General features: G+C 43.7%; 1 protein-coding gene across 1 annotated transcript; it reads left to right on the top strand.

The window, feature by feature from the left end:
- Positions 1–90: 90 nt before the first annotated feature.
- clcf1 (cardiotrophin-like cytokine factor 1) lies at positions 91–13,215 on the top strand. Its single transcript, XM_058062951.1, has 3 exons — positions 91–288; positions 10,230–10,381; positions 11,958–13,215. The coding sequence occupies exons 1-3, from the start codon at positions 273–275 to the stop codon at positions 12,987–12,989; spliced, it is 1,200 nt and encodes a 399-aa protein (XP_057918934.1). The 5' UTR covers positions 91–272; the 3' UTR covers positions 12,990–13,215.
- The last annotated feature ends 348 nt before the right edge of the window (positions 13,216–13,563 follow it).

The following is a 13,563-nucleotide window of genomic DNA, read 5'->3' on the forward strand; positions in this document are numbered from 1 at the left end:
GATGGAAAAGAGGGGAGGAAAGTAGAGAAGAAGGGAGGAGGGTAGAAAAAGCCTTTGCCTTCTTGTTTGAGCGTGTCACACGTTGAAGACCACACAAGTGAAAGGCAGGGAGGCTCCATCCTCGGGGACACCTTGGTGAAAGCATCACCTGCTTCATCACTTTGCTGTTCTTCCGAGGACTAAACGCTCACTTGAAGGTTTGCCCGCCGCCTTGACTTCACCTTCCCGGAGAGCGAAGGCGCTGAAGGGAAAGCAAAGGATTTGGAAGGAAAATGACTTTTTGCAGAGGTGAGTAAATGTATTCCCGACAACTTTATTTATATACGTTGGTCTTTCCTTATCTGCACCCCAAATCTCAACACATTGCTGGGATAACACTCGGCTTGTGAGGCTTAAACCAAAGCAAATGTGTCAAGGCGACGTGGAAAAGTAACATTTCCCTCATCATTTATTGGCTGGACCGGAAAGGAATGACTAAATCAGGAATTCTGAATACTGAAATCTGAAAGGATGTACTTGGATATTTAATATTTTGAGAAAAAAGTGCATGGGATGGAGGTCATGTAGGCGACAGGAAGTACGCACTTTGGTCTCTGCTCTTTTATTCCCTTCATTTTTACTGCTGTTGCTTTTTTTAATTTTCCAAATATCTCATAATATTAATATTACAACTTTTTCCCCCAATCACATTTCCGTCCAAAATGTTGTTTATCATATTATTTAAAAAGGAACATATTTTTTCTCACAATATTATGAGCTTATTCTTGTAAAATTGCAGGTTTTTCTCGTAATATTTGGACTTTATTGTCGTAAAATCACAGCTGTTGTTTCCATTTCTGCTGCTGTTGTGTTTTTTAAAAAATGTTGCAACTATTTCAACTTTGATTTCTGTCCATTTTCACTTCGTAATACGATTATGATTTTATTCCCATAATATTTGGTGCTTATTCCCATAATGTGAAAACACATTTTCCAAAAACGACACAGTTGTTTGTGTGCTTCCCATAATATTACAACTTTTACGACCCATAATATTAATATTTCTTCTCGTAATATTTGGACTTCATTCCTGTGGATAATTTCTACTTTTGGTCCATGAAATGTTGTTTTATTTGGTATTTATACGTCCTCTGTGTGTCAACTCTAACATTTAAAATTTGCACCAAAGAAAGATAAAAAGACACGGGCCGTGGGACGTGTGTGTATTTTTGTATACACACACATGTATACGTGTGTGTATTATTTTCCAATACACGGAAAGGGAGTATTGAATCTTTTTAAGAATGATAAATAGTGTGACAAATTACGGAGGTGAGGGGTCAGAGGACGCTTGAAGCGCCTGTCTCGTTAGCTGCCACTGAGAGGTGAAAGTACATGATTCACGTTAGTCACACACACACACACACACACACACACACACACACACAGCCAGTTGACATGAGCGCTGTGGCCATTCCACACACAGAAAGAGCAGGGCTGTGATGGCAAGGGGGGGGGGGCAACAAGAGGATGGCAGAGGACATGGAGATGCCATTTGATTGTTTGCTGTCAGAAACATTTGAGTGGCGGTGAAAGGGGGGGGGGCAGCCAGCCATGGAAGCATGGACACCAACCCCGCAGCACACAGACAGGAAGGGAAAGAAAAGTGAGGGGGGGGGGGGATCATATAAAATGAGTCGGTCACGCTTTGAACACTTACACATGCTGTTTACATTTTTGCCAAATTAACATGGCCCCTCGCGGAAGAAGAAAAAAAATCCTCTACTCAACCCCTCCGTTACCCCCCCACCCCACCCCACCCACAGCTCTCCTGCACGCTGCTGGAAGTCCATACGCCGCAATGCTAAAGTATGCCAAATAGTACGAGAATAACGACAACATGAAGAGAAAAAATGTATGCAAGTAGAAATATGAAATGATAGAAAATGAGCATAATTTATATAATAGAATAAATATGACAAAAATATATATATATTTATTTATTTTTAAATATATATATATATTTGTTATATTTTTTGTCATATAAAAAATAGAATAAATATGACAAATATAAATATGACAAAAAATATGACAAAAAAATATATATTTATTTTTAAATATATATATATATATTTTGTTATATTTTTGGTCATATAAAAAATATGACATAATATATATTTATTTATTTTTAAATATATATATATATTTTTGTCATATTTTTTGTCATATTTATTCTATTATATAGATTATGCTCATTTTCTATAATTTCATATTTCTACTTGCATACATTTTTTTTTATTATTTCTTTTAATATATGTATATATATATAATAATAGACAAGCTGAGATCATCTGACGTGGGTCAGACTATTAAAGTGTAAAGGTGCCCCCCCCCCATCTTGTCATTTTTCAGCATGCGGCTGTCGCTGTAAAAAGTTCTAGACAGTCCTGGTTCTGGTCTACGGACCGCTGCTTCATGGATGGATGTACATGTACTACACAAAGATGTACTAGATGTACATGTACTAGATGTACTAGATGTACTAGATGTACTAGATGGCAGCGTCAGCCTCTGGAGGTCCGTGGGTGATAAAAGCCTGGTTCTTGCTACGTTCCCACGTCACGGATTAGTTCTTTCTGTTCTTTGTTCTACAAAGAACCAAACCTGGAGGGTCAAAGTCAACTATTTGTACAAAGTAGTCGAACCAAAGCAAAATGTGTGCGAGCCCAGCCAGCTGTTTGACAGCACGGAGAGCGTCTTAGCTGCCTTGGCCGTCCTCGTACCGCAAAGGAAGCCAACCTTTGGACGAGGGTGGATGGGGGGGGGGGGGTAAATGAAAACCGCAGGTCAGAAAAAGAGGAAGCGGAGCAATGAAAGATGGGGATGGAGGCAACAAGTGGGGCCAATTAGTGGGGGGAAACAGAGTCAAGGCAATTAGGGAGAAGGCTTCAACAAGCATTTTGGATTTTCTGCTGACAATTGGGGGGAAGGGGGGGGGGGGGTGGGGGTAAAAAAAAATTGATGCAAAAATGATAAAAGGTTGGAAAAGATGGATTAGGGGTGTCAGGAATATGAAGAAATATTTTATACAGTGTGACCGCTCTAATGTGTGTGACCACACACTGCTTTGGTTATATGGATTATTCAGTGTGTGTGTGTGTGTGTGTGTGTGTGTGTGTGTGTGTAGGGATTTACGTTACACTGCATGCATGTGTGTGTGTGTGTGTGTTGAGTTAGAGAAGGAATGCGCATTTGATTGGCTACAGACTGCTCATAAATCTGCCCTCTAACCGTACACAGACACACACACACATGCACACGCACACACACGCACACACACACACCGCTGACCCTGACCTCCGACCCCAAGACCAACGCCACGGTCCACTTTTAACAAGCCTCATGTGTGACAACAACGCAATCAGGTGTCATCACATGACGCACACAGGTACTCCTGTCACCATGACAACCAGTCCAGGCCACACCCACTCAATTATTCTACAAAGGACTGGAGGTCCATCCATTCATCCATCTTCTATACCACTTATCCACCATGCTGGAGCCTATCCCAGCTGTCTATATTAAGCAATATATATACCTCTATATACAAAGATCATCTATGATACAAGAAGTTACTGCTTGTTGGCCTTCTTCAACAACACTAATCAAAGATTGTTTCAATGCCAAGACAGGAGCGCTCGACTCCAAAAATACGAGTCAAAGATCTTCTATATGAAAGGAGCGCTCTGCTGTTTTTTGAAAGGCCGATTGTAAAAATGCTAGTCAAAGATCTTCTATATGAAAGGAGCGCTCTGCTGTTTTCATGGATTTACAACAAAAACACGACTCAAAGATCTTCTATATGAAAGGAACGCTCTGCCGTCCAAGACTGTTTTCCATGAGCCAAAGATCCTCTCCTCAATCCTTTCAGTCCCAGTCCCCTTCAGACTTGCATGTGCCCCCCATACCCCCCAGACCTGACCATGTAGTCTTTAATTTTCTCTTGATGAAAGTATGAAACATGAATTGGTTGTTTATATGATGAGGTGTTCAAGTGCACTGCGTAACTCTGTGTGTTAGGCTTTCAGACACCATAGTAGTTTTCACTTTTACATGCCGTACCCCCCATGCCAATGGGCGTGCCCACTGGCATGGGGAACCAAGGCTGTACCGCATATGAAAGGAAACACAAGAAGCAGGCTCTGTCCTGAACTTCAGGGGCATGGTGAGGCTCGCGGGCCACCGGTTGAAGAGCCCTGGCCTAAACTCAAACCGCTAACGACTTTGGGAGGACGTGGGTGTTGTCTTTGCAGATCATAAATACGCTCCAAAGCGCAGAAAGGGAGCGGGAAGATATTTCCCCTCAGGTATTCCTTCATGCTACAGTTTCACATTAAGTGTGACCGCCGGGGTCAAACGGCGAGCAAGCCACATGCTACATGAACATGTGACGTCAGGGTCCCGCTGGTGTTGATACCAGGTGAAACGTACAACCGAGCATACATGACGAAGGCATCCATCACGGACTACAATGCCGCTTAACACGTAACAGCACGAGGGGCGATATCAACATGGAACCTACCGAGGGGGCGATATCAACATGGAACCTACCAAAGGGGCGATATCAACATGGAACCTACCATAGGGGCGATATCAACATGGAACCTACCAAAGGGGCGATATCAACATGGAACCTACCAAAGGGGCCATATCAACATGGAACCTACCAAAGGGGCGATATCAACATGGAACCTACCAAAGGGGCGATATCAACATGGAACCTACCAAAGGGGCGATATCAACATGGAACCTACCAAAGGCACGATATCAACATGGAACCTACCAAAGGGGCGATATCAACATATAACCAACCAAAGGGACGATATCAACATGGAACCTACCAAAAAGGTGATATCAACATGGAACCTACCAAAGGGGCGATATCAATATGGAACCCACCAAAGGGGCGATATCAACACGGAACCCACCAAAGGGGCGATATCAACATGGAACCTACCAAAGGGGCGATATAAATATAGAACCTACCAAAGGGGAGATATCAACATGGAACCCACCAAAGGGGCGATATCAACATGGAACCTACCAAAGTTGCAATATCAACATGGAACCCACCAAAGGGGCGATATCAACATGGAACCCACCAAAGGGGCGATATCAACATGGAACCCACCAAAAAGGTGATATCAACATGGAACCTACCAAAGGAATGATATCAACATGGAACCTACCAAAGGGTCGATATCAACATGGAACCTACCAAAGGGGCGATATCAACATGGAAGCTACCAAAGGGTCGATATCAACATGGAACCTACCAAAGGGTCGATATCAACATGGAACCAACCAAAGGGGCGATATCAACATGGAACCCACCAAAAAGGTGATATCAACATGGAACCTACCAAAGGGGCGATATCAACATGGAACCTACCAAAAGGGCGATATCAACATGGAACCCACCAAAGGGGCGATATCAAGATGGAACCTACCAAAGGATATCAACATGGAGCCTACCAAAGTTGCAATATCAACATGGAACCTACCAAAGGGGCGATATCAACATGGAACCCACCAAAAAGGTGATATCAACATGGAACCCACCAAAAAGGTGATATCAACATGGAACCCACCAAAAAGGTGATATCAACATGGAACCTACCAAAGGGGCGATATCAACATGGAACCCACCAAAAAGGTGATATCAACATGGAACCTACCAAAGGGGCGATATCAATATAGAACCTACCAAAGGAAAGACTAGACTTACTTTACCTTTCTTTAGGAGTCAGCAGTAGAACATAGGTAGGTTTCAGGGAAATAGCAGCTCCCAACTAACTTTCACTTTGACACCAATGGTTTTTGCTTTAGTGACAGCTGAAATATAAATATATATAAACAACGATACCAAAATAATGTACTTAATAATGTAAGAGATCATACCGGACACGCCCATAGGGGGCGTGGGGGCCACATGAACGGGACCCTCCTGATGCGGCATGTCCCATTGAATATCCCATCATGCACCGGGTACACGCCATCAGCCTTGATGTCTGGTCCAAAGCCAGACGGTGATGAAGTCCCTCATACGTTACATAACCATAACCATTTGTTATGTCAGTGTTTTTAACCCTGGGGGGCCTTTGTTGATCCAGTGTGGAGATGCTAAGGACGTCCCACAGGTTACGTCTCACAGTGAAGATGACTATTGGGTTAGACATCTTAGCGGCTGATGGGGGTTGTTCCACTTGATGGATTTTAAGGTGTGTGTACGAGTGTGTGTGAGTGTGTGTGTGTGTGTGTGTGTGTGTGGGAGCGGCCCGGGACGACTGAAGTGTTTTCCAAAATAGTGGAGAGGCTTTGATGTGGCTCGCCAGGTCGTGTTACAAGTCATCAGGCCGTAATTAGAAATGTTGCCGCTTGTACTTCTTTCCAGGCCAAAAGCCACGGGGGGTGTTTACCTCGCACGTCTCGCACGTCTCGTTCTCTTCAATCACTTCAAAATGTTGTTTTCCTCTTTAAGGACCAACCTGTCAATCAATTTGTCCTGTCAACTGGAGACATTTAAGTACTTCATTATAACACTTTTCAATTCTATTCTAAGTTAAACAAAGCATGAATTTAATACGATGACGAAGAAGTCCATCCATCCATCCATTTTCTATACCACTTATCCTCACGAGGGTCACAGGCATGCTGGAGCCTATCCCAGCTGTCTATATTAAGCAATATACTTACATGAGTCAAAGACCTCTATATACAAAGATCATCTATAATACAAGAAGTCCCTGCTTGTTGGCCTTCTTCAACAACACTAATCAAAGATTCTTTCTATGCCAAGACAGGAGCGCTCTACTCCGAAAACACGAGTCAAAGATCTTCTATATGAAAGGAGCGCTCTGCTGTTTTTTGAACGGCCAATTGTAAAAATGCTAGTCAAAGATCTTCTATATAAAAAGGAGCGCTCTGCTGTTTTCATGGATTTACAACAAAAACACGACTCAAAGATCTTCTATATGAAAGGAGCGCTCTGCTGTTTTTTGAAAGGCCTATTGTAAAAATGCTAGTCAAAGATCTTCTATATGAAAGGAGCGCTCTGCTGTTTTTTGAAAGGCCTATTGTAAAAATGCTAGTCAAAGATCTTCTATATAAAAGGGAGCGCTCTGCTGTTTTTGAAAGTCCGATTGTAAAAATGCTAGTCAAAGATCTTCTATATAAAACGGAGCGCTCTGCTGTTTTTTTTAAAGGCCTACTGTAAAAATGCTAGTCAAAGATCTTCTATATAAAACGGAGCACTCTGCTGTTTTTTGAAAGGCCTATTGTAAAAATGCTAGTCAAAGATCTTCTATATAAAAGGGAGCACTCTGCTTTTTTTTGAGAGGCTTTTGTAAAAATGCTATTCAAAGATCTTCTATATAAAAAGGAGCGCTCTGCTGTTTTCATGGATTTACAACAAAAACACGACTCAAAGATCTTCTATATGAAACGAGTGCTCTGCTGTTTTCATGGATTTACAGCAAAGACACCCGTCCAAGACTGTTTTCCATGAGCCAAAGATCCTCTCCTCAAACCTTTGAGTCCCAGCCCCCTTCAGACTTGCATGTGCCCAGAGACTTATGATTTATTGTTTACTTGAACTAAATGATTATAGGAACAGATCTGTACAAGTCAAACTGTAACGGCCGCAATAATAACTTGTTAAGGGATGGCTGTGTGACAAAGTCTTATTAGGAAAATAAAGACCCGCCTTTTTGTCGTTTAAAGTGGTGCCTACTGGCTGCTGATTGGCTGTTATGTAAGACACTTTTCCAAGTCAGTTGCTGTCAATTTGTCAACATCAAAGCTGGGAAAATTCACGGCTGAGATCAAAGATTGTGTTCCGACAATTCCATATTTGTGTTTGCTCGGGCCGTTGTTGACGTTGAGCCGCTCTCCAAGCCCGCCGGGCCGTCATGGCGGACACATGAAAGGAGCAGCTAAGGGGTCTGAAACGTGGGAGTTGAGTCCCGGCTAATGGGGGTTAATTGGCTGCTGTTATTTTGACCCGAGGCGGAGGAGAGATACGTGTTTGAAGGGGGAGGAACAACAGAGGACGAGGGCTGCCGTGACGCAAAACGGGAGGCCTGAGGTGTGTCAGTCGGGGGGGGGGTGGAAGCTGGCAGGGTTGCAAAAAAAAAAAAAAGTTGTGCAATACATAATTCACACCTGTTAAACAGCAGCGTGTTTCGCCTGGAATTACACGCGTGAATCACCACCACGGGCAGGGTGGGGGGGGGGGGGGGGGTGAAAGAGATTGAGGAACATGCGGCTCTTCCATGTTGAAAAGCACCTTTCAGCTTCAACGTGTCCCCTCTGAAACAAACACACATTTCCCCCATAAGACTACAAATGATATTTGTGACATTTGTGACATGGAACCCACCAAAGAGGCAATATCAACATGGAACCTACCAAAGAGGCGATATCAACATGGAACCTACCAAAGAGGCGATATCAACATGGAACCCACCAAAGAGGCAATATCAACATGGAACCTACCAAAGAGGCGATATCAACATGGAACCTACCAAAGAGGCGATATCAACATGGAACCTACCAAAGAGGCGATATCAACATGGAACCTACCAAAGAGGCGATATCAACATGGAACCTACCAAAGAGGCGATATCAACATGGAACCCACCAAAGAGGCAATATCAACATGGAACCTACCAAAGAGGCGATATCAACATGGAACCTACCAAAGAGGCGATATCAACATGGAACCTACCAAAGAGGCGATATCAACATGGAACCTACCAAAGAGGCGATATCAACATGGAACCTACCAAAGAGGCGATATCAACATGGAACCCACCAAAGAGGCAATATCAACATGGAACCTACCAAAGAGGCGATATCAACATGGAACCTACCAAAGAGGCGATATCAACATGGAACCTACCAAAGAGGCGATATCAACATGGAACCTACCAAAGAGGCAATATCAACATGGAACCTACCAAATGACTGATATCAACATGGAACCTACCAAACGACTGATATCAACATGGAACCCACCAAAGAGGCAATATCAACATGGAACCTACCAAAGGGGCGATATCAACATGGAACCTACCAAAGTTGCGATATCAACATGGAACTGACCAAAGGGGCGATATCAACATGGAACCCACCAAAGAGGCGATATCAACATGGAACCTACCAAAGAGGCGATATCAACATGGAACCCACCAAAGAGGCGATATCAACATGGAACCCACCAAAGAGGCGATATCAACATGGAACCTACCAAAGAGGCGATATCAACATGGAACCTACCAAAGGGGCAATATCAACATGGAACCCACCAAACGGCCGATATCAACATGGAACCCACCAAAGGGACGATATCAACATGGAACCTACCAAACGGCCGATATCAACATGGAACCCACCAAACGGACGATATCAACATGGAACCCACCAAAGGGGCGATATCAACATGGAACCTACCAAAGTTGCGATATCAACATGGAACCTAACAAAGGGTCGATATCAACATGGAACCTACCAAAGGGTCGATATCAACATGGAACCTACCAAAAGGGAGATATCAACATGGAACCTACCATGCATGGAACCAACCTATAAATGATATTTGTGACAGTCATGTGATCTACCGTCAGGATCACATGACTGATGCCTCCTTTCAATGGTTTTTGACAAATTGGCCATAATCAAGGCATGGAATCAAGCCCAGTCAATCTGACTTATGGGTCCTCACGTAAACATTTGGAGTATTGTTCAGAATCAATAACCCCTCCACAAATTGTGAGACACCCCCCCCCCCCCACACACACACGCTAAAACGTGACTAAAAACGATTCAGTTTGTCCGACTGTCCCGCGCTATTAAGTGAGCTTTTATTTGAAGCCAGTGTAAACCTCTGACGGCCAGAGAAGGCTAAAATAAGAGCGGAAAGGTAAAGAAGGCTTCATCAGCAGAGCCGGATGACAGCGCAGACGAGGCCGTCGCCATGGAGACGAGGAAATACACCAGGAAATCATAAAAGGGAAAAAAATAGAAGCGTAAACAATGACGGAGCAACTGGAGCAAAGTTTGGAACTTGTTGCCGCGGGATATTATTCTTCTCAATCAACAAATAATCGCGGAGATTAATCTAATGAACTCTGTTATGGAACCTGCACGTGATTAATCTATCTTATTTCCTTCCTTTCTTATCCCCACAGCCTGTCATATCCACCTGGTGGTGCTGCTGGTTGCCATGGCGACGGCTGTCCATTCATCCCACAGCCTGGCCGGTGAGAGGAGCTCCATCGAGAGCACGTACGAGCTGACCAAATATCTGGAGTATCAGCTGAAGGAGATCAAGGATGTCTATGTGAGTTTGGCTTTATTTTGGTCCTTTTTAACATCTGATGGATCTGAAGGAGGTTCTAAGGAGACATGGACATTTCACATTTGGGGATGGATGGCAAGGGAAGTTTAGTTCCAGACAGTGGATCCATGTGGTGAAGCCATGTTCCCCACATGGATCCACATTCCCACTGGGCTCCTGGAAACGGTGGCATCAAGGACTGATGAACAGCTGATGAAGAAGAACGGCACAGCGACTCATCACGACTCCTTTTTGAACATTTTCTTCCTATCTCAGGAGGTTTCTGGTTTTTTTTCATTTTATTGGTTCAACTAAGCTGAAGTTGAAACCTCCTTCACATCCAACAGTGCACAATGTGAATTGTTGCCAACGGTTTCATCACGTCTTAGCATTTTGATCAGGACTGCAAGTTGCAGTCTCGGGATGTTTACGATGTTTATATTGGTGGATTCACGCATCACACATCTGGTGTGAATTGTGTCGTGTGGCTTCTTGTTACAAAACAGAATGTGTGCAAAATGTGCTGAGACAATGAACACTTGGATACGAGCGTTCACAAGTTGAAAGGAGGTCAAACTATATCCCACTCTAACGGTGACGGGGCATTCTAGGGTCATTCTGACTGTTTGAGTAGAGTTCGATATCCATCAGTAAGTAGAAACACCACCTGGTACTCTCTGCAGTTGAGTATGCAATTGGTCCTGACCACAGTATTATTAATGTTTTTAATTTTAATTTTAATTTTAATTTTAATTTTAATTTTAATTTTAATTTTAATTTTAATTTTAATTTTAATTTTAATTTTAATTTTAATTTTTTATTAATAAGTTTTAATGATTAAGAGTGCCCCCATTTGGAATGATTTTAACCGTCTATGATCTTTAAACAATGGATGTATTTAGTTTAATTCAATATCCATCAGTAAATAAAAACACCACCTGGTACTCTCTGCAGTTGAGTATACAATTGGCCCACATTATTAATTATATTATATTATATTATATTATATTATATTATATTATATTATATTATATTATATTATATTATATTATATTATATTATATTATATTATATACATTACATTATATATTTTTTATTATATTATTATTATATTATAATTTATTATATTATTAATTATTATTTAAACCACCTGGTACTCTCTGCAGTTGAGTATACAATTGGCCCTGACCACAATATTATTCATTATTCATTATTATTATTATTACTAATTATATTATATTATATTATATTATATTATATTATATTATATTATATTATATTATATTATATTATATTATATTATATTATATTATTAAAAGTGCCCCCATTTGGAATGATTTTAGCCGTCTCCGATCTTTAAACAACGGATGTATTTAGTTTAATTCGATGTCCATCAGTAAATACAAACACCACCTGGTACTCTCTGCAGTTGAGTATACAATTGGCCCACAGTATTATTATTATTATATTTTTTATTATATTATTTATGAATAATAATGAATTATTAAGAGCGCCCCCATTTGGAATGATTGTTTGATGAGTGTTTTTCCTGAGCGGATCTTCTGGTGTCCTCCCTTAGTTGACGTACCTGGGCCCCCCGTTCAACGAGAAGGATTTTTCCCCCCCCAGACCCAACAGCACGGCTCTCTCCCTGCCCAGCGCCGCCACCCGCCTAGAACTGTGGCACGGCCTGGAGAACCAAGCCCGTCTGGCCCAGAACCAGAGGGCCTACTCCGTCCTGTTGGCGGCTGTGAGGGAGCTGGCCCGCTCCACCCTCTGCCCCTCCCTCAAGATCTCCCTGCTGCACTTCTGCACAGGCCTGGATGGGCTCCTGGGGTCCATATCGGCGCTGATGACCACCCTGGGTTACGCTCTTCCTCCATCGAGCCCCGACCACGAGTACCACCAGAGGGGGTCGGAGGGAGACCACCCGGCTCCGCTCATCAGTCGGAGCTCGTACAGGTCCAGAACCAGGACGAGGACAGAAAGACGGAGCGGTGCGAGGGAGGCCCGAGGGGAGCGGGAGGGCGGCCTCGCTGTGGATATGAAGAGAACCAAAGCAGGGAGGCGAGTGGAGGCGGCCGCAGCTGGAGGAAGGAGCGGCGGATCCAGGGAGAAGCCAAGAGGAGACAAGAGGAGAGGGAGGCGGGAGGAACCTGAGACCTGGATTCTGGAAGAGGAGGAGCGAGCGGGAGGGACGGCGGGATGGGGCGGGAGGCGTTTGCTGAGCGTCGGTGAAGATCAAGACGAAGGAGAGCACGTGATGGAGGAGGGCTACAGCTACAACGTCCAGCACATTGGAGACGGGAGGGGGAGCCTCTTGCTCTCCTCGTCTCACCACCAGCACCGACCTCCTCGCTCCCTCCTCTTCACCCCGACGCTCCCACCTCCTGCGTCCGCCCTCTCCTTGCTCTACCGGGAGGACCACGCCCTGCTTTCCACGCCCTCCTCGCTCATCTCCTCCTCCGCCTCGGTGCTCCTTTCTGTGCGGCCCGCTATGAATGACTTCGCCCGGAAGGTGGAGGGCTTCTGGGTGCTCCGTGAGCTGCAGAGCTGGTTGTGGAGATCGGCGAAGGACTTCAACCGCCTCAAGAGGAGACTCCGAGGCTGACGGTTTTTGCACTAGTGGGGGGGGGCTTTTTACTCCGTTTCTTCACTGATTCATCGGTTAGTTTTAAATATCATTCATTTTGTGAATGTTCTGAACTCCCGTTTCCATGATGGTGTTGTATTCTATTGTACTAATGTGGTCTGGAGGAGCACCCGAGTCAGATCTCATGTTGGCCTTCTTTGGAAAACTAGCAAGACTCAATCAAGATCCCATCCATCCATCTTTTCTATGCCACTTATCCTCACGTGGGGATATGCTGGAGCCTATCCCAGCTGACGTCTGGTGAGGTGGGGTGGGATGGGGTGGGGCACACCCTGGACACCCCCATTTCCCTCATTTAATCCACTAATTGATGCCCATCCCTGATTTGCACTTTGTCCCGTGTTAAGCCTCGTACATGAGGATCACTATTTGGCAGATATTAGCACACACACACACACACACACACACACACACACACACACACACGAATGAGTGAGTGACAGACAGTGCCGCCATTCAGCAACAAAGTGATTCAGGACCACAAATCGTGTGAATCAGCAAACATCCACCAGAAATGTTATGAATGGACCAG

The sequence above is a fragment of the Doryrhamphus excisus genome, chromosome 23 (genome assembly GCF_030265055.1).
Source record: "Doryrhamphus excisus isolate RoL2022-K1 chromosome 23, RoL_Dexc_1.0, whole genome shotgun sequence".
In the NCBI taxonomy this organism is placed as follows: domain Eukaryota; kingdom Metazoa; phylum Chordata; class Actinopteri; order Syngnathiformes; family Syngnathidae; genus Doryrhamphus; species Doryrhamphus excisus.